The 22,023-nt window shown below is 40.5% G+C and overlaps 1 protein-coding gene across 1 annotated transcript; it reads right to left on the reverse strand.

Moving 5' to 3' along the window:
• Positions 1–1,143: 1,143 nt before the first annotated feature.
• On the reverse strand, positions 1,144–21,756 carry LOC129067071 (adhesion G-protein coupled receptor F2-like). Its single transcript, XM_054568797.1, has 8 exons — positions 21,685–21,756; positions 17,415–17,457; positions 16,554–16,705; positions 14,441–14,674; positions 12,174–13,535; positions 6,891–6,932; positions 3,690–3,749; positions 1,144–1,205 (listed from the first exon to the last, which is right to left on the reverse strand). Exons 1-8 carry the CDS (start codon positions 21,754–21,756, stop codon positions 1,158–1,160), a joined length of 2,013 nt encoding a protein of 670 aa, XP_054424772.1. The 3' UTR covers positions 1,144–1,157.
• Between the last annotated feature and the right edge of the window lie 267 nt (positions 21,757–22,023).

A 22,023-nucleotide genomic window follows, 5' to 3' on the forward strand; every position in this document is an offset into this window, starting at 1 on the left:
GCTCCACCATTCCTGGAATGTATGACCTTGTCAAGAACAGAAAATCACAAACAGCAAGCTTTAATGTACAAGCAGCAGGACCCAAAAACCTCACAACAACTGCATTATTGGTTCACTCTTTAAGCTGAACCTCTTGGCCTCTTGGAAAGTACCCCTTTCTTTGTACAAGACCCTGGGCTGTTGCAGAAGGTTTTGGTAACACAGGCTGCTGGAACCCGATGTATTGGGGTGGGAGTGATGGGCTTTCTCTACATACTGGGTGCCTCTCCCTGCATCTCTCTCTGTTCCTGATCTGTCATCCTGTATATGTCTCTGTATGAATCTCAGTCTGTATGTGTCTCTTTCTCTGTTTCTGTATTTCTCTGGGTCTCTCTCTGCAACCCTCGGCCTCTCTTCGCATCTCTCTGTTTGACTGTGAATGTGGGTGTCCTGGTGTGAGCGTCTCCATCTCCTTGCCTGGTCTCTCTCTAGATCTAGGGGCTCACCGACACAGAGGTCCAAAGACCCTTTGCACATGTCTATGTAGCTGGATGGCTCTCTTCCAACAGTGAGTTGCTGTGCCCCTGGGTAAGTATCTCTATTTCTGTTTCTCCCTATTGCTCCCTTCTCTAACTGTGTTTTACTCTCTGTCTCAATCTCTCAGACACTGTCTTCAAATGTGAATTTGCTTCTACACTATCCTGGAAACCTCACATAGATAGTGTTTGCCATAATTCCTTGATCATTTCACAGGAGGGAGAAGGTTTCGCACAGTGGGAAATCTGGGGATATTGCTGATGTCATGAAGGATGTCCTGGGGTGGGGGAACCAAAGAGGAGGAGGAGGACAGACAGCAGCTGTGAGGAGCTGGCACCTCTGCTCACTCTCCTCATAGCTACCCCCACGCAAATTTCAGAGCATTCTCAGATGGGCCTGATTGTTTCACAGGGACAACCACAATTTCGGTAGTACGAGAATGAGGAGTGTGAATATGTCTCTGACTTTAGCTAGATAAGTATAGGCTGCATAAGGAAAATCCTTTCAATCAAGAAAAAATAATTTCTAATCAAGTCATCAAGTTGTGTTTTATTTAAAGAAATGCCATATATACAGCATGCATTGGGGGCCCACTTGCTTTGCACTCACCTCCCCCATCAGGAGTGCAGTAGGCTGGTTTGTTAGCTCGGCCCTTTGGCGGGGTGACAGGAGTATTCGGAAGAAAGGTTCTGTTGGAGACAAAAGGATAACTTCACTTATTATTAGTCTGTTTTCAATCACCACAATTATCCACAGCACATAGAGAATTGTGACCTATAGCAATTTATTTTATCATTTTAATTTCTCCCTCTCCTTGTTTGTGTTTAGAACCACTGACAGCATGGGAACAGGCTGGTGGGGATCCCCAAGGAGATTCCCACTCCTTGGCCTGTCCCAGCTCCCTCTCCAGAAGAGCCTCTGCTTTGGGAGGGAATTGGGAGCAGACAGGCAAGTGGAGTCAAGGAAGAGGTCAACACTATCTTGGTTGCTATCCCCCAAATCACTCCCTCTCAGCTGGCCAGCTGAAGTCCTCAATGTTACAGTCATCCCCTTATCACAAGCTGGAGTCTAAAATATTTTGTGTTTTAGGCATATGGTGCCTAAGATACGTAAGACATTAATTCACTGGTAAAATTATTACTACATGAGCATAGATTAATTCATCACATCGAAGACAGAATGAACACAGACAAGCACATTGACTATCCTCGCTTTGGGAACCTGGCGGGGGCTGACACTCTCCAGGCAGGTATTATAACAAGACAGAGTCCAACCTGGACTGTAAAAGATTACCACCTAGGGATTAGAACCCACAAAGCAAGAGAGGAGAAAACAGATGATAAGCCTACTGGCTCTGAGTAGGGCTGATAAAACTGATTTGGAATGACCAAAAACTAGTAGGCAGAGTGAAGGAAGGATTAGAAGAAGTTAGGCTGAATTTACTTAGTACCTAGACCAGTGGTTGTTAATCCTGGCAGCACTTAGAATCACTGGGGAGTTTTTTATTTAAAAAAAAGGACTATGCTCTATCTCTAAGACTTTCTGGTAAAATTTTTCTTGGGTGGGGCCAGGGCAGTAGTATTTTTAAAAAGCTCTCTAGTTGTTTCTAAGGTGCAGCCAGCATTAAAAACCACTGACTCAGACAATCAAAAACTGAGAATAAAGGTCTGGGCATGATCCTGACGTGTCTTTAAAAAAAAAAAAAGACTATTTTTCCAAAGCACTGAAGAACAGAATTTCCGTACGGTGGCCGAATGGATTGATATTGAAAACACGAAAGGAAACGAGCCATGCTAAACTGGAAGGGATTGAGAGTGTCATGCCTCTCTCCAGAGAGTGTGGTGGCAGACCAGAGTGAGGGAGTGGGAATACTACCTCAGGCAGGCCGGTCTGAAGAAAATGTTTCTAATGCTAACACACGTTAGAAAGGCCTAGGTGAAGAGGGTCTCAACCTTGACTACATTAGAATCACCCAAAACCCAAGCCACACTGCAGACCAGTTCAATTAGAACTTCCAGGGGCGGGACCCAGGCAACATTATTTGAAGCTTCCTGATTGAGTTTGATGTTTGGCCAAGGCTGAGTTCCGTTGCTTTAGAACCACTGCTTTATTCTTAGAAAAACAGGGTAGGATTGGCGGGGTCAAGGGTGGGGGTTGCTACTTTTTGTGTGTGTTTTTGTTTATTTTTCAGGAGAAAAAGATGTAGAAGGGTCACAAATCTCCCAGGTATGAAGACCAAGGACTAGGAATAAGATCAAAACTGGTAAGAGTGAGGCAAAAAGGGATAGAAAAATAAAGGGAAAAAGGAGAAGGGGACTAAGGAAAGCAAAGAAGAAGGAATGAAAAAGCAAGGTGACAGGGAGGGGGCAATGCTGTTATCCAGGGGCACAGGATGCCCAGCCCTTGAATGACCTGTCATCCCTCTCCCTGCAAACCTCCTGCAACAGCAGCCCATGCTGGCCCACGTGGATCTCATTAGATGTTGGCATGAGAAACCGTCAATGGCCTCTTCTCTTGTTTCTGGATATGTTTCTTGGGCTGACCCAGAATCCCCTCTTTTGTTGCCATTTACATTGTTTTCAGTTTTTCCCTCACCTGAAATAGCTAATGGGATGCACCTTGCATAACAATACTACAAGTGGTGATCAAAGAAAGGGCATGTATACCATCCAATGGCTGACCAGGCCCCTAATCTTCTCTTACAACTCCACTAACCATGATCAGCAGCCCTGCTTGAAAATCAGGTTAGTAGATAGTTCTTTGTGCAGGATCAGAATTTGTTTCCCTGGACTTTTCAGTTTGCATGTGGTTCAACCAATTGGAGTCATAAAGAACAAGTGGGCTGTCATGGGAATCTGAGACTTTTTATCTTCTCTCATGTGCCTGTTTCATCCCTTGCTCTCCTACTGCCTGGTTCTTGGTTCACCCCTCCAGGCCCTGCCACTTAGCCTCTCTCCTCTGAATGCAATTAAGTTGACTTTCATCCCTTTAGATGTGGTCCGAGGACTCCAAAAAGAATTTGAACAGCTCGAAGAGGCACTCCCTCAGCACTTGTGAAAACTCCATGCCACACAGTGCTGCAGGATAGTTTTAACAACACTTCATAGACCAGAAACTCCAGCATTATTATCTGGTCAAACTTTTAGGTACAAAAATGACTGTGAAGGCTTTACCTCTGATATTCTGGAGATCCATTTTGCAGAGGTTATTCGATCCTTCAAAGCTTCTCTTATCTGGATAAGTAACAAAAATACAAATTAAAAGATTATGAGAAATCAACATGTGTTTGGGGTTGGCTAATACTGGGGCAGGGGAGTGTGTTAGCAGCCAGGTCCTGGAAGGATCAGTAACTTGGTGAAGAGGTCTGGGAAAAGGTGGGGAGATGGGGAGAGATAAGCAAAATAGAACTAGCACAGATTCTTGAACATGAACCCAATGGCTAAGAAATGCAGTTTGCCACCAGCTTGAGGATACCTTGACATAGCTTTGGCATTATTTTTTGGGAGTGCTGAAATAGTTGAACATTTCACATGGTTTGTCAACTATTCAAACCTCCTTTTCTAGAGGGCCTAACCCTGGTTTAAAAAAAATAGAATCCTACACATCATAGCAAAGACCTTTAGAACCAAGGAAATAAAATAATGAATAAAATTATATTTTGTTTTATAACTCTAAAGTGCTTTCCATTCCTATCACTTCATTTTATCAAAAAAAAAAACATAACAAAACACCAAACCTTCTAAGATAGGTACAACTGAGGAAATTAAGTCTCTGAGACTATGTAGCATGCAAAATCAGTCAATTGCCAAGAGAAAGAGCCAGGGGTTGGGCCCCCTGACTTCAGACCATCCTGTCATTTTCCCTAAATCTCTCCTACTGTATCCAGGCACTCTCTTGCCTTTTGCTACTTAAAATGTTATTCTTCTTCCAGCTGTAGAAGTTTTGTCTTCACAGCTAATGTATGTTAAAGTCCCCTAGCTCAGAGTAACTTCACCCTTCCCTGGAAATGCAGTGTTGTTGGTCACAGACAGGCTCCCAAGAAGCAGGAGCTCTCCCTGGTGTGGGGTCTGTGTACGCAAAGTCCATGGCAATGCACAGACACATACCATACTGAAGCCTCTGTTTAAATTTTTTTCCTCTTGTCTTTTTGGAATTCTGTGTTTCACAATGTGCATAATACATACTTTGTAAGTTAATAGTAAACACATCAGGGAATAGGTGATGCTAAAAGCTTAAAGACTGCAGGTACATTCAGTAGTACCCACTTATCCGTGGTTTTGCTTTCTATAGTTTCAGTTACCCACAGTCTACCCTGATCCCAAAATATTAAATGGAAAATTCCAGATAAACAATTTATAAGTTTTAAATCATGTGCTATTCTGAGTGACATAATAAGATCTGCCATTCTGCTTCATCTGCGTAGGATGTGAAGCATCCCTTTGTCCAGTGTATCCATGCTGTATACCCTGCCCACCTGTTAGTCACTTCATAATCATGTCAGTTATCAGATTGACCGTCACAGTATTGTAGTACTTGTGTCCATGGAACCCTTATGTTACTTCATAATGGCCCCAAAACACAAGAGTAGTGATGCTGGCAGAGAGAAGTGGTAAAGTGCTTCCTTTGAGTGAAAAGGTGAGTACGGTTCAGTACGATATTTTGAGACACCACATTGACATAATTTATAGTATATTGTTATAATTATTCTATTTTATTATTAGGTATTATTGTTAATATCTCATTGTGCATAATAAATTAAACTTTATTGTAAATATGTATGTGTAGGAAAAAAAACAGACTATAAACAGGGTTTGACATTATCCATGGTTTCAAGCATCCACTGAGGATCTTGGGAAGTATTCCCCACAGATAAGGAGGACTACCTTACAAATTTTTGTCAATTAATCATATCACCTTTCAGTATTTACCTTTTACATTATAGTTTTAAAGGTAAAATATTTTTATCTTAATGGAAGCTTCCATATCTTAGAGCTTTTGGCACATCTCACAACACCTAACACTGGTACACTAATAAATAATAACAATGCTGCTGATGCTTTGGCTATAAAATACTAATTGTGGTATTAGATTAACAAAAAAAATGATAATATGGCATGCAACTACATAATAACATAAATGCTTTCTATGTGTTTCCCACCACTTCCAAATTGCTTTTGTTCCTTCCCATAATCTAGCAAAAAAAAGGAAAGGGAAACATTATCTTTGCATTTGCTTTGGAGAATCTGCGGTTCATGCTAACTAAGGATCTCCTCAATGGCACACAGCTAGTACAGAAAACTATCAAGGCTAAAAGACTAATACACTAACTTTTACCTCTGAATAATTTTATCAGGTTATGGTAGTCTAATAAGAAAATGAAAGGACCATTAGTAGAATAGCATTGATAGTAAATAAATAAATTAATTAAAAAATAAAATAAACCCCTGCAGTGAAGGTGTCTGCATCTATATCTGAGAGGGTTATTTGCTTTTCTCATTCATGAGACAGTATAGTACAATAGAAAGAGGGTGATTTTAGAAGCTTAAGTAAATATTTGGTGTTTTGTTCATTTGTTTAGGTTTTATTTGTTTTTACTACCCACTACCTATACCCACTCTCTGTATTAGAATAATTGCTTTCCTTGAGTCCATTTCTCTTCAAGGTAGAAGCCAGGAACTCACTTTCCCAGCCTCTGTTGCAGCTAAGATACAGCCATATGACCAGAGCTCAGCCAATCAGACATGATAGCTCAAGGTGCAGGTGCCATTGGGTCCCAACAGGCAGGATGGAGGTGATCCCTGAAGCAGTAACAGCAGCAACTCTAGCTTAGTGCCCACTATTTGACATTGGCTTGGCGGGCTGTACTTTAGTGGCCAGGAAAGTTGGGAAGGTGTAACATGCGGAGCAGCTCTATGCTATGAACTGCAGACCATTCCTGCTGTGTAGCCTCCATGCCTCCAAGCCAAAGAGACATCTTTCCACAGGTGATATTATGAGATTTAATAAATTCCTTTTCTGCTACAACTAGTTAGAGTGGGTCTTGGTTTTTCTGAAGATCCATGTACTTGATTTTTCTATAGAACTTGTGTACAAGCTACTTAATGACTTTGAATGTCTCCTCATCCATAAAACTGGAAATAGGAATACCTAAGTTTGCTTTAAGGATTAAAGCTAATGTACATAAAATGCTAGCCCCTTAAGAGCTTGAAATATGGCTAGTAGCATTTGCATTACAAATAACAGTGATGTCCTATTCAAGAGTCTACACAAATAGTTGAGGTACAATACCTTCAAGAGGTGGACTTTACAAATAAGCATCTCAGGGCCAAGTATTGTTAATACAGGGGAAAAAAACCAATAAGAATTTATAGTACCTTTGGATCCAGGATTGTTCCAAACACCAAGATGAAGAAGCCCTGAGAAAGACAGAAAAGGGAAGAAAAGAGCCATTTTCAAAATAATATTTATAATAATAACAAATTCAAGAAATACCAGCATTCATTATCAGTTCCTATTCTGAAATTGATAAAAGTAATAAAAAGAAAACTGAAATGAAGACCATTTGATTCATTCATTGACTCCCTCATTTTAAGGTCACAACACTTAGATTCATCCATTCAACAAACATTGGTAGAGCACCTTCCTTGTGCAAGCCTCTGTTCCAGACACTTGGAGCATCTCTGGTTTGTGCAAGTATATTATAAGAATTTCTTTTTAATTTGGACAAAATAAAAGTATTTTGCATTTACCAGGAGCTGTGCATCTCACCAGAAAATAATGGTCCAAGCAACAGTCAAAGGAGATATTATGCAATGGATGGCATCATTAAAATCCCTGAATAGTGAGTAATAAAAGAAACTTTCACAGACAGAATAAAAATCATCCATGCTCAGTTTTATTTAATACTTTCAACCTCCTTCCCCCATCCACAACCAAAAACAGTTATAAAATTGCAAAGAAAAATCAAGTACATGGATCTTCAGAAAAACCAAGACCCAAAACAGATTGAATTTCTAATTACATAATGGGTGCTCAGATATAAGTTTTCCAAATATGATACAGAAGGAATTACTTAGCTCTCATATCTCTTATCATCCATAAGAAAGAAAGACAGCATCAAAGTCAAAAGGAAGCTCTTCCTCCATCATTAAATCCATTTGAGCTTTCAATCTTTTTTTCATATTCGGTGGCAAAAAACCACCCCAGAAGAAGAAAAAATATTCATCCTATTTCGCATATAACAAAAGGAAGCTCCGAGACTCAACTTTCAAAATGTGACAGACGGCAACATTGATTAGACAAAATTTCTCTTAAAAGTGTAGATATTCAGGTATTTGCTCACCAAAAAAGAGAAGTGAGATAATGACTTTTAATTTAGATGTCTCTGTTAAGTTGCTCTGATCTCATAATCAAATGTAAACCTTAACCCAGGCAGAGGTCTATCAAGGTACCTGGGTTTAATACAAAATAATAAAGATGTTGCAACCAAGTGGTCATCAGCAGGAACGATACCAAAGCCACTGCTGTCATGATTTGCAAAAGCTCAGCTAAAAGGTGGGGGACTTCACAGGGACCAGTGAGTATCTGGATGGCCAAGCAGCTCATCCGCTCCCTGAAGCATACTAAAATATACCTCTCCATTCAGCCAGCCCAGCAGGTGTTCCAAACTTGGAGTGCTTCTATCAGATGGCTTTTTTTGTGTGACACTCTTAGCCTACAAGATAACTATAGAACTCTGTCAATTGGTCTACTAACAAAATGCCATTGATGGCATGATCCATAAAGTTACAGAGGAGTACCATTTGTATACAAATGCTTGGGACAGGTACATCCCAGTCTGGTTCGGGCACTAAGAATACATTTTAATTCAGAGTCTCCATGAATTTTGCCCAGGAGTTAAATTTTTAAAACATCTGAAATATCACAACTCTAGCCTGTTTCCTCCACAAATATACATTCTTTTAGCTAAAGGACTAAGAGGAATTTATATCCTTGAAAGATCTTCAGTTGCTTGAGGTTGGACTAATATTTTTACCTGCAGCATTGCATAATGCTTGGCACAAAATAAATACTGAGTAAATATGGCATCTCTGTGTGTTTGTCTATGCCTGTGCATGTGTTTAATTTCCTTATTATGCAATCTCATCTGCATAGCTATAAATATGTAACAGGGAAACACCTCACTACAATCACTTTATATTGGCCCATGCCACCTTGGGAAAAGTTACACAAAATATCATTCATAAAATTTAGGTATAGTATTAGTCATAAGGTTTAGTTTCTGATTGAGATGAATTCAGAAGTAGCAACTTCTTTGCATTTCTTCTAATAGGAAAACCACAATTTGAGCAGATAAATCCCAACGTGTTCTCCCAGGTTTAAAAACATGTGATTTACTGCCATAGATTGAATGCTCTCCACCCCCAAATTCACATGTAAATCCGAACACCCAATGTGAAGATATTAGGAGGCACACCTTTGGGAGGTGGTGATCTCCATAAGGAGATGGGTGCCCTTACGAAAGAGGCCCCAGAGAGCTCCCTTGTCCCTTCCACTAGGGGAAGTCATAGCGAGAAGACAGCAATCCATCTGAAAACCAGGAAGTAGGCTCTCACAAGACACTGAACCTGCTCATGCCTCGATCTAGGGCTTCCCAGCCTCCAGAACTTTGAGAAACAAGTTTTTATTGTTCATAAGCCACCCATTGTTATAAGGGTCCCCAAACCTTACCCAGCTTATAGTTACTCTCAGTAAATACAGGAGAAGATACCAACTAGATGTTATGGATTGATAAAATAGCATTCAAGGCAGCAACTTACTGTACAGGGTGTGAGGAGCAAAAATTGTTCATATGGAAAATAATATAATAATTAATAAATAAAAATATAAACTAAAGTCTATGTTTTGCTTACTCACAACTGTAAATCTGTTTTTAACACACCCTGTATAATAATCCTTCCCTAGTAAAGGGGCTGGTTGAGCTTAAAAACCAGTGGTGCTCTTAGCGTGCTTAGGAATCTTCCTTCTCAGTCTGCTCCATCAGCCTCAATTGACTCTCATCTCAGTTCATCCTAAGACTCTGCTCGTCCTGCTTCTTCCCATTCAGTTGTTTCTGTCTCCCACCTCATTAGATCTATGGCTCTCCTTCCTCTTCTCCCAAGGATACCTTGATCCACTGATATGCTGGTAATCACCTCTGCTAAATTGTAGCACTTGTCAATCTCCATGGTTAAATACTTCTACCATGGCTGATTTAAATCTAGCAACGTGACATCACTGACTGTAAAGTTAGGAAGAGACAGACATAACATTATACAGTGTTTCCACCATACAGATACTGTAGATTCAAATAAGCTCAAGAGCATGGTATACTGTGAACAAACAATTAGGAAGTGATGAGTTTTGAAGATGTCTGACCTTTGTTTTTAATCTGATTTATTTCATTTTAAGTCTACATAATTTAGTGATGTTTGTGTTTACAACCAGCTTGCAAAAATTCCTGAAAATACAGCAGTCAGCTCTCCTGAGCTAATGCAAGCCAGCTTCAGCACTCTACTGCCTAATGCCTGCCCCAGTATCTGGCCTTCACCCAAAACCTGCTCTTGGCTTCTCACTCTCCCCTTGGTACTGCTACTTAGATGGGCCCCACCCTCCTCCTTGTCAAGAGTCAAGGCAGTAACTGAGTTGCAATTACAAGTTAATCCTGTTATGACAGGTAAAAGAGCTCATGATATTGAAAGACAAGTGCTTACAGCCTAGTCCAAAACAAAAACCAAAATTAAGATGGCCCCAAGGGAGGCAAGAAAAGGAAAACGCTGAGGAGTAAGACGTGAACTCATTAAGTTCATGACAAATAGCCATGGCATATGCTGAACATAAATTTAGAAACACTGAGTTTTTATCCCAGTCCTTTCAGTGACTAGATGCATAAACATAGGTAAGGGAATTAATCATTACCAAGAGCTATACAGAAAATGTAGCATACTGGATTGGCCAAAGTGTTCATTTGATTTTTTCTGTAAGATGGTGCTAGTAGTGCTTAGTAGTCTTTAACTTCATTCAAAACAATTTTGTTAGATTGTATTTTGACAGCTGTCATGTCAGTATGCATTTTAAAAAAACTTATCAAAATTGGTAAATTTTTGTGTAGCCATTTTAATATTGGAGGTGGAAGAAAGTACATAACATTTTTGGCATATTTTGCTTTATTATTTCAGGAAAGGTAAAAACACAACTGAAATGCAAAAAAAAAAAAAAAAGAAGAAGATTTGTGCAGTGTATGGAGATGGTGCTGTGACTGATGGAACATGTCAAAAGTGGTTTCTTAAGTTTCATGCTGGAGATTTCTTGCTGGATAATGCTCCATGGTCAGGTAGACCAGTTGAAGTTGATAGCAATCAAATGAGACATTAATTGAGAACAATCAATGGTCTACCACTCAAGAGATAGCAAACATACTCAAAATATCCAAATCAATAAAGTTGTTGGTGAAAATGAAAAATGTGTCTCTTATTTTCTGGAAAAAAACCATATGGACTTTTAGGCTAACCCAATACAGTTAGTATATTCTATAGAAATGCAGAAAAACAACAGGGAGTCAAAAGATTAGGATCCTTATTATTGTTAACATTGTTCTCTAAGACATCAAAATGTTCATTGTACATAAAATCATTTATACTTAAATTTTGAAGGAGAAAAATGAAAAAAATATGTGACTTAAAATTTCTATTATTCATTAGGTAAAATATTTATTTGGAAATAAATTCTTTAAATAAGCATGCATTCAAAAAAATATTTTAGAGGCCTTTGGAAAATAAAAGCTTTCTTTTCAATTGGTTGCTATTTACATAGTTAACATTCAATATAATAAACTTTGACTCATTGGTTGACTGTAACCAAAAAAAAAAAAAAAAGTAGGAAAATTCAATCAAGAAAGGAATTGTTGAATATTGAATACGATGCATCCATTAAAGAGACATATATATCCATACTAACCTGGTAAAAATGCTAGGATGTATTTTTAAATGAAAAAGTAAGTTGCAAAATACTATATATTATTTTTAACCCCTATATTATGTAAAAATATATTTAATTAACATTTTTTAATTCACAGAGGTGAGTTAAGAGGGGAGAGGACAGGGGAAACTATCTTTAATACCACTCTGTGTGACTTGCTTTATTAAAATAAAATGGTTTACAAAGATAACTAAAAATTCTAAATGGAATAAAATATAAATTTGCATATGTAAATACATCAGTTACATACCTAGATTTTGGGGGAAGTGGTATTGTTTAATTCCTAAACCAGTTAAAACTCAGCCTACTTTTAGGTTACTTGTGATCTGTAGATCATCTTAATACTTGAGGATTCCCCATTCACTATTTATGAAATGGGCAGATTATACCCATTTTATAAATGAGAAAAATATGGTTTGGAAAAATTAAGCAAATATCCCAGAAGAATGTTACACATTAGTAAATGATAGACTCAAGATTTGAATCCAGGCCCTTCTGGAACAAAAGCTTATTTCCTGACCCAATAGACTATTCTATATCCACTGTCTTTTAGGAATAAATATGATGGCACAACCTCTTGACCACAAAGACTTCTTTCTGAACTCTCTCACTCAAACCTGGTCAGAAGCACTTGGACTTACCTGGAATGCATTGAGCAAGGAGAAGAGAATGTGGAAGACCAGGGAGGTGTCGTCGATGACTGTGGCTATTCCGAATCCCCAGGTCAGACCCAGCAGTGGTGTGAGGATGGCGATATTCTTACTGATTCTCACAATGGCTCTCACCTCCTGGAACATGGAACTACCAATGGCAGGTCGCTGGGTTTTGACGATCACCACTGTCACTGTGATCAGGTTTACTACCACAATGACCACAGCTGGGACCACAAAGGCCAGGAGGGCCTTGGTCATGTCCCAGTTGAGCCAGCAGGCCTCAGGCCGTAGGTAGCCTTTGCCAGGCTCAGTGGCAGCAACTGTGATGACAGCAATGACCAAAGGGCATCCATAGCCCACTGAAAAGAGAGACGCCACCAGGACTGACTTGGGCAGTGTATGGAAAACAATCAGGATTCCATAGAGGATAAGAAGTGCCTTAGCAAGCATCCAGAAAAACACAGAAAGGTAAAATAAGTGAACAAAAAATGTTGCTGCCACACATCCATTGTGGTGTGCTGTTGGACCACTAAGAAAGGAAGCCACAACGAACCACACATCAGCCATCAGCAAGGTGGCTGCCACATTAGCAATACACAGGTGGCGTAAATATGAGATCTCTGTCTTCGTCACTCGGCTCCAGACCAAGGCCTCAATGGACAAGCAAAGGATCAAGCTGCAGATGGAAATGCCCAGGCCTATGTACGTGATGTAAACCAAGATGGGACTCTCCAAGGTGTGTGGTGCCATAAGAATGGAGAATGAGGTAAACACCCTGCTTGGTCTACATTTGCAAACAGCTTGCTGGGAGTTTTCTTGAATCATCTGACAAGCATGCTGGTCCCATCTGCTCTCTAAGGAGTGCCAGCCAACACACTGTGTCCCCCTCCCCTCAGAATTCTTGATCTTTTCAAAAAGGAATGAGATTCTTTTAAGTTCCTTGGGCAAAATGACAGACAGGACAAGCCCATTCACAGTGTCCTTTTCCAAAATACTGGCTTTTAAGATGGCTCCAAGAGTTGGAAATGCAATGCTGATGACCTGAGAAGGGAAACGTATCTTCTGAACTTCATCTCTGCTGATCAGCACCCTCCCAGTGACATTACTGGAGGTGTCATTAACTCTCATTGAGAAAGTTAAATTCTTTACATTGTTATCTCCAGATATGATGGTGCCCATCGTATGAATGAATTCATCCGGTATGTCAATAGGATGTTTATTTATAAGTAGCCTTCTTGCAAAGGTATTGACCGAGTGTAGCAGCACACAGCTGCTGTTTTTTTCAGGGATAAAAGTCCAGTTTGAGATGCTTTTGCTGTCAAGGATGTGGTTGGCCATGATGCTGTAACTCTGTCAAAGAAGAATTGGCATTAGTAGTGAGCCACTGTCTGAATCTTCCAGGACATTCAAGCTTCCCTTTTATAAAATGTGGTCTGTCAACCAGCAATATAGGCATCACCTGGGAACCTCTTAAAGATGCAGAATCTCTGGCCCCACCCTAGACCAAAGGATTTAGAATTAGCAACTTAATGAAATCCTGAGGTGACTCACATGCTGCTCAAGTTTGAGTTGGAGGACAGACATAAGGGAGCTGCCCTCCTCCCCTTTATATAATGCCTTCCTATGAGACTGGCAAGTGGGAAGCCTTCACCATGCTCATTTCCCTCATCAGCTCCACTTCGTACCTGGGTAAGAATGGCAATTTGCTTACCTTGATCACTAGGTAATTAACATCTATTAAATACCACTGGACAGGACTGTACCAAATTGGAGACTGACCCCAGAGACTGAACCTCCTCTTTACTGTCCTCTACTTTGAAGATCAAAACAAAGGAAGTGGGTCCAATTCCATTTCATATTTCTGCAGCAGATTATTGCTATTATTCTTGGCATCCAGTTATTTTCCACTTTAGCAACCTATTCTGACTCACAAATAAGTCTTTCTCTTTGTAAAACCTATGATGGTTCTCAGAGGTTTTCAGTAGACAAAATATATATTGGAAAAACTTTCCTCAATGTACAATCCAGCACCCAGTAAATGCTCCCTTTAAATGTTTGTAGAATGAGTTTATTCGCTTTCTCCATTCCTTTACTCATTTTTTTTCAGTGAATGTTTATTTTCAGCACTTACAAGATATTTGAGATACTGAAGTAAAAGACATGGTCTACTTAGACCCCCAAAAGCTCCAACTAACATGCATTCCTTTCCCATACCACACCCACAAATGCTCTCCCAAATATTTAAGGCCACTCACCTGCATCTTTGTTTCATCCACATTTGTCGGTAGCTCTGCTGTTGATATGTTGTGTAGGAGCTGCACAATGACAGCAATGTTGCCTGGTATCCGAGGAGAACGTTGAATGTTCGTAATGACACAGGACAAATCCCTCGGACATCTCTGCAACAGCATATCTGCAATGGCCTCAGATTTGGCATATTCATTTATTTTTATCCTTGTTGGAGGTGCTGCCAGTGTAGGTAGATCCTCCTAAGAAGTAGCAAAAGAAAGAAGTTTTTTATCATATTACTTTTGTTTTAAATGTAAAAGTACCTTTCCTAAAATGTAGGACAGCCTTCTTACACAATTGTATATTGCATAATGCTTTTCTATTTTACATCGTCAAAGTCACATCTGCTGTGGAACAACCTGCCCAGTACCAAGGTGTATGAGCAGAAAATGGAAGTCCCAGCTTGCCAGTTGCCTACTCCTGAACCCCCTATGTCCAAAGAGCAACTGGTATCTTTAGCATACCACTTCACACCACTGCTCTCCATATATACTGTGCACAAAGATAGATTTCTAGTGCCATGTAAGCTTATTTTTTACTCTTCCTAAGGGGCAGAGCATGAGACATAAGCATATTTTAAAAATAGAAATTTGGAACAGATTTAGATGAATTGACTGGAACACTGAGAGGGAAGAAAGACTAAAAATAGTGACTGACAGTATTTCTGAGTCCCACACTTTAAAGCACCTGTGGCAAAGTATGGCCCCAGGATGGCTGCCTGTTGTTTTGTAAATAAAACTTTATTGAGACTCAGCTTGCTCATTCATTGTAAGTATCGTCTATGGCTGCTTTCATGCTATAGTGGCAGAGCTGAGTAGTTTCAACAGAGACCATAATACTCACAATGCCTAGAATATCTGGCCCTTTACAGAAAAAAAAAATTGCCAAACCTTCCTATGGTGGACCCCCTTCTCCAGCCTGCCACATGACAGAGGACAAGAAATCTATGGTCTAGAGGACATGCCTGCTCAGAACTCATGTCCCTGCTTCTAGACACCTGAATTTTCTACTCAAGAATTGCAAGCCCATTTCCAGGGCCTGCCCTAAGTCTGTGCTGCCAGGGATGGACTATGTCACCAGTGTGCTTACCCGCAGGAGAGAGCGGTGTCAAAGAGACACCTGCGTTTAGGCTTAGGGAGGTGTGGCCTTGGCCTTCCACCACCCTCAAGGTGCAGGATGGAATTCTGGAATTGGAGACTGACAGAACCTATTTTATTTAGCAGTTTGTAGGCTCAGTTTAAATCTGAGGGCATATATGTCATTCTCCATGTATATCTTTGCACAGGTCCTTCAAATCAGGCGTGGGCATCCTTTTAAAGTCCAGTAGGGGAACTTCGGTATAGCATGCACTTTCTCCCCCTGGCCGTGCCCCCAAACAGGGGATGGGAATGTTGCTAGGACACAAGAGATGCTAAAGCATTGATGCCCCTGAACGAATCAGAAGCTGAACTTCAGAAAGGTAAAGCCCCTGCCAGAACAGGAGAAAAAGAAACAAAAGAAGAAGAAATAACATTTGACCTGATTTTATTTACCAGATTTTGATTTTTTTTACATGTGTAACTACTTAAGTATATGTGGAAATATGCTCTTTGTTTGACAATGGAGTCCTTCCTTCTATGTCAGCTCTCTTTTCATGCTTTACTGAGCTCAGAAGTCACCTGGAGATCTTGGTAAAATGAAGAACGGGACTCAGCAGGTCTAGGGTGGGGCCATGTCTAAAAGTTCTCAGAGATGTCCTGTGCTGCTGGTCAGTGAAGGACACATTGAGCAGCCAGGCTTTGGGGTATTGAAGAGCTAAGAGTGGGAATGGAGAAGTAAGCTGTGATGATTCCAGGCAGCTCTTCCAGCTCTGACCTAAATGGTCAGATCCCTTTGTGTCATGAAAGGCATGGGAGGCTGGAGCACAAACATTTAGGTGCCCAATGTTAAGAAGGCCATTCTAGCATAGAGAGAAGACAGGTGGGTGTTTATGTATTCTGCTGCAAACGCCCCTGGAGCCATCCCTTTCTCTTATTGAGTGCAGTATGTATTGCTATTTTGGGGCTCTACTGCACATGTAAGGAGAAAAGATATTATTACCTCAAAGATGTTAGAGGCTGTAAGAGTCCGGCAGGTATCAGTGATCTTGTACCATTTCTTTTGCCTACATACAAACCCCATATTTCCTGGAGTGTCAGGGGGGCAAGGTTGAGTGCAGTTGGAATTGTCCACACAGACACCATAGCATGCACCTGGGAACAAAAAAGGCATCAGCATCAGATGGAGAGGTCTGGACTCTTGGCTGCATGAGCCAGTCATCAAGGTATCAACACCTAAAGGCACAGAAATCCTGTGGATATCGACTGTCTTTTCTTTGTAAAGTGGAGGAAGATTGAAGTAGATCAATCATCATCATATATTTCAGTGAAAAACTCCTATTGTTTCCAACAATATCTTATCCTAAACTCAAATATAGGAAATACAGAAAAGCATAAGTGGCCCAGTTGAAGTGAAAGAGAAGAGCCCACAGTTCAGTCCACGAGGTACCTGACACAACCCACAGGAACGCCCTGAGCACCTCCTCAGTTCCCTAGATGAGGGGACAGTTTGGAAGCCACTGTACCTGCTGTTCTTCAAGAAACCTCCCATCTCTGGAGCCTATAATGAGTTATGTCATCAATGAGTTCCCACAGACCTGTACTAGCCACCGCCCCATCTGAGTTGGCTCAATGCAAAGGATTTATAACAAAGAACTCTCAGACCAGGAGGGAGCAGAGGGTGCTGGCAGGAGAGGGAAGTGGGGATCAAAGGCATAATATAATATGAGAAAAATAAAAAGGGAGCCCCAGTGTAAGCCATAAGGGTGTCCCATCAGTCATGCCATAGGACAGGGCTGACGATGGCCCTCTATGGCAACAGATAGACAGTAAAATTTTCCTTTGATCAGTAACTGCTACATACCATGTGCTCCAGCAGATACCTTCTCTTTGCTTTTTCTGGCATCCTAGAGAGGGAAAATCAAAATTCACATCAAAATCAAATGGTGATATTCCAGTCCTATGATTCACTTTAGTCCCAGACCAACAACCACATCTTCATCAGCTATGGTGCCAGGATGCCACCAAAAGCTAAGACCATGAAGCATGTCCCATGACCCCATGTGCTCTTCAGCCTGGACAGCTATCTCTCCCCCTGCTATTCAGTAGGAGCCCTCCTTCCACTCTAGTGGGGATGAGCTGCTTTCTACCTAAGAAATGCATCATGAGCAGAGGCGGATTCACTGGGAAGTTATTGCAGGTTAAGCTTCAGAATCCATTGCTTGTATGGGCCCCTTCAAAGCACGGAGAGAAGATCTAGCAATGGCTTCATATGATCATACGTTTTATTAAATTTTCAAAAACAAAGCAGTTTAACCACCATCTGTTCAGACCATTAGTTTTTGCCAGTCCAACTCCCCCTCCTTCACATACTCCCTCATTTTGGACAGCACCAGGGAGGCTGTAGCTGTTTATGGAATCCAGACAAGTAGAAGCTGAGGTGGGGATACATTTAGCTTGGATGGAATAGTACTTACATAGTTTGCAGTCACTTCTGCATTACAGTGAGGACATCAATACTTAAGTGGCATTAATTCCAGGAGTACTTACAATTAGTCACAGAATAAGAAAGTTCTAAGTGCCCTGAAACCTTTTAGGCCACATATGAAAGAAAATCATTAGAGGTTTTCCCAAATTTGACAACAATGCTACATACTTACATGGCATTGCTAATAATGAACTGAGAAGCTGGAAACTATTTTTGTAAACTAGAATAATAAAATTATTCAGCAATTCTAGGGGAAAGACTGAATAATCTTTCTCTTCTCTCTATAGAAAAAAATTATAAAATTATTGACATGCAAGTATGTAGCCAGAGATGTAGGAACAAAAAACTGTGGGTGGTTCATTAATAAAAATATTGTTCTTTCATAGAAGTTATTACAAAATAATGCTGAGTAATTATTGAATGATTCTTTTTCTCATTTGAACTAAATATTCACTTTTCCCTAAATTTTGTATTTGTAATTTTGTATTCTTTTTAAAGAGAGGTTCCCCAAAACCTGGCTTTCTCTTATCACAGGCATTTCCACCTTTCCTGATTAGAAGCCTCTTCTTTCCCACCCATCTGTATGGTGCTGAGAAGCTGTGTCACACTGATCAAGGGGTGACTTTAGGAACAGAGTGTCTGGGTTCAAATCCCGACACTGCCACTTAAGATTTTGGGAAAGTTCACCTTCCTGAGCTTCAGTTTCCTCCTCCATAAAGCTGTGTAGGAATTATAGTACTATAATTCCATAATCTTGCCTCAGATGATTTTTATGAAGAATGAATGAGATCATGTATGAAAAACACTTGAACTGAGCCTATAATATTGTAAGTGGTAATTAAGATTTAGCTTTCATTATCATTCTCTGAAAATGGATTTACTGCATGTTGGAAACAAAGCCCAAGTTTGCTTCCTCCAAGAAGTGTTTCCTAATCCAGTTCTAGATGATACATATTTTCTTCTCTGGCTCCTGTAAAATGTATTATACATACCACCATACCACTCAATCAGTGCTTGGCATGTACTCACCTGACCTGCTATCTTACTATCAAGTTATTTTTTATATATATCTATTAGCTTCTCAATTAAAAGTTCCTTAAGAACATGGATTGTGTATTGTGCTTCTTTGTATCCCACTAAGTAGCAACATCAGCAAATATATGTATATGTACATGTTTGTATGTATATACACGTTTGTATGTGTTTGTGCATGTGTGGAATATGAATCTATATTTTCTTGCTTCTGCACCAGAAGTTTGCCCTCTGGTGGCTGGAAAGAGCCTTGGGACAGTTACTCCAACTCGTATTCCTAGATCTCAATATTTGGGGAGGAAGTGGAAATTCAGTGACTCAGCTATGTGACTAACACTTGGATTTCATATTCCTTTCTTCTTCACAATATATTGTTTCTCTCTATGTTATGAGGAAACAATGACAAATCTTCTGTTTTATCTACCACATGAGAACTTATGGAGAATCTGAGTTGAGCACTTGGGGTCTGTCCAAAATGAGGAAGGTATCTCTGATTCATGGAATGCAACATCCTCCAAAATACTGATGTAAGATGACTCCTCATTTCACAATCTAGAGAATCAAGCCTTATTGTATATATGGAAGAGTAAAGGCCTTCCACTAAACAAGAACACTAAATGATATTTTTGGAGTTATGAAAGACCTTATAGTCCAATCAGTCCAACCCTCTTATTTTGCAGAAAAGGAAAGTGAGTCTTAGATAGATGAGGTAACGTTTACAAGGCCATGCAGGGTGTTCCTCTTAGAGCTGCGACCAGAACTCAGCTCTCCTAACTCCCACAACACTGCTCTTTCCACCAAGCCAACCCATGTCCAAGTGGAGAAGCCAGAGGAGGGTGTACGGAAGTACAAGCATCTCAAGAGACCCTAAGCTCATCTTGAGAGGGCCATGGTCTCCAATACACCATAATAAAGCACGTAAGAGTAGTTAACTCTGGATAATACTTGGCCCATTAAACAGACTACAGTGAAGTCACATAATGTTAATCAGATACGTGGGCACGAGGCTGGGGTATGCTATTTACAAGGAATTCTGGAAACTGCCTTCTTCAGTGAAGGACCTGATTCACTTCTTCCTAGTTAATTTGCCAAAGCACACCCATATGCAACTCCCGGTCACTTCATCTCCAGGGTGGCATCTGAAATGAGTTATGTTAGCTTCAGATACCAACAAAATCCTTAACCGAATACTGAAATAAATAAATGAATAGGAAAATAAACAAACAAACACCTCAAACCTGCCACTGCTAAACCTGCGGAGCTGCCTGGGTGAGTGGGAAGGTCAGGAGAGGAGTAGCACCAGAAGTTCGGCATCCATAACTTGCTTAGTAAAAATAAAAGAATGGAATGTTCCTGGTAAGGTGATCCCAAATAATCAAGAAAACAAAGCTAACCTTCAATGCTCTGATTGCTCTTCAAGTTCTGTCTTGTAGAAAAGTATGGAGGAGAAAATGAAGAGAGGAATGAGCATCATGCTGCGGGGTTGGGGTGCTGCCCAGAAAAGGCCTTTCTGAAGGAGTCTCTGTCTAATCTCTTCCAGAAACTAGGAACTAGCTCAGTGTTAGAAGGAAGGGGAGTCCTTGAGAAAATTTCCACCCAAAGACAGACTACTTAGAGAGTAAAGTAAATGTCACTTGGAAATTTAGAATTTCCAAAGTCATTCTTTCTTAAGGAGGCTCTTCTTAAGAAGGCATATATTAAAATGGAAAGATCAAGAAACTGGGAATTTGAAGACAGGTGTCTTGGGCTTGCTCTTTAGTTAAGTAGGAATGTAACCTCAGCAAGTCGCATTCCACACCATGGGCCTCAGTTTCCCTATTGATAAAATAAGGCAGTGGAGCTTCACCGGTTGATCTCAAAGCTCCCTTCCAGATCATGTGCTCCAATAATAATAGTCTCTTCTCTTCTCCTTCTTTCTCTCTTTCCCCTTCTCCCTCAATGGTTCTCCATACTTTATTTTAAATAAGTAACTAATAGGGAAATTAAAGTGACTTATGTAGTATGAGGAGAAATATCCCGGAGAGAGCCGTAGCACTCACTGCCCCACAAAAATATACAAACAGTACATTGTTACAAACTCCATCCCAGTTAGACCTTGATTAGCCATTGACTATCCGAGTTGCTTGTTGCTCCTTCCAGTCCATCCACAGTGGTCATTATCAGGTTTTGCAAAGGAGACACCATTTGGGGTGGGACAGTGCTTCATTGTGGCAGGCCATTCCTAGGTCCTGCCCACACTGAATGGCATTAAATATCTTCCAGTCCAGTCACTGCACCCACATTTCCAAGTGCCCCTGAGGAAGTGGCACTGCCCTAGTTACAACCAACTGAAAGCTTCATGATCAAAGGATACAGAAAGAAGAGTTAAAGAGTTATCACCCTTAAATAATTTGTACCTCATTGCATATCAGAAATGTACAGAAAAAAATTGATGGGAAAATAAATTGTAGCTCTTGGCTAAAATGGGTTTTGGTTCATATAGTTGCAACTTTTTTCTGGCTGAACCATTCTGCCACCATCTTCTCCCTACATTTCAGCTCAGATAACATAGAGCTGGGTTTTAGTTTCCATTTGATCTCCCCGCCATTTCATCCCCCTCCCTCCCTTCTCTTACCTGGCATAATGTCCTGCAGGACTCTGTGGGCACAAGAAACACTAAGCAGTACAGCAAAAACATATGAGTCATTGTCTTCAACACAGCCGCCTTTCTTGCTTCTATAAAAACAAATGAAAAGACAAAAGGTTTCCAATCTGAAGCTTTCAAAATTCTATGCCACTGCAGATCCACTCAGCCTATGAAAGTGGGTTCTGTCCTTATTGCTGTCTACTAAGGAGTCCCTGTTCCTGAGGTGGCCACCACCCCTGCGGTCTCCCATCCAGAGACTTCATCAGGAAGCTGCACCTGTGAGCGCCAGCTGGCACTGGGAGGCACAAACATTTGCTGAGATAACCT

Source organism: Pteronotus mesoamericanus, unplaced genomic scaffold (genome assembly GCF_021234165.1).
Source record: "Pteronotus mesoamericanus isolate MK-2021 breed Mesoamerican mustached bat unplaced genomic scaffold, CSHL_Meso_final contig_20, whole genome shotgun sequence".
Classification (NCBI taxonomy): Eukaryota; Metazoa; Chordata; class Mammalia; order Chiroptera; family Mormoopidae; genus Pteronotus; species Pteronotus mesoamericanus.

Excerpts from the sequence above, each read along its gene's own strand:
- LOC129067071 (XM_054568797.1), bottom strand. The coding sequence starts at position 21,756 with ATGACTCATATGTTTTTGCTGTACTGCTTAGTGTTTCTTGTGCCCACA. Across the intron at positions 17,458-21,684 it reads CCTGCAGGACATTATGCCAG|GATGCCAGAAAAAGCAAAGA; the intron begins GTAAGAGAAGGG and ends TTCCCTCTCTAG. Across the intron at positions 13,536-14,440 it reads TGGATGAAACAAAGATGCAG|AGTTACAGCATCATGGCCAA; the intron begins GTGAGTGGCCTT and ends CTTCTTTGACAG.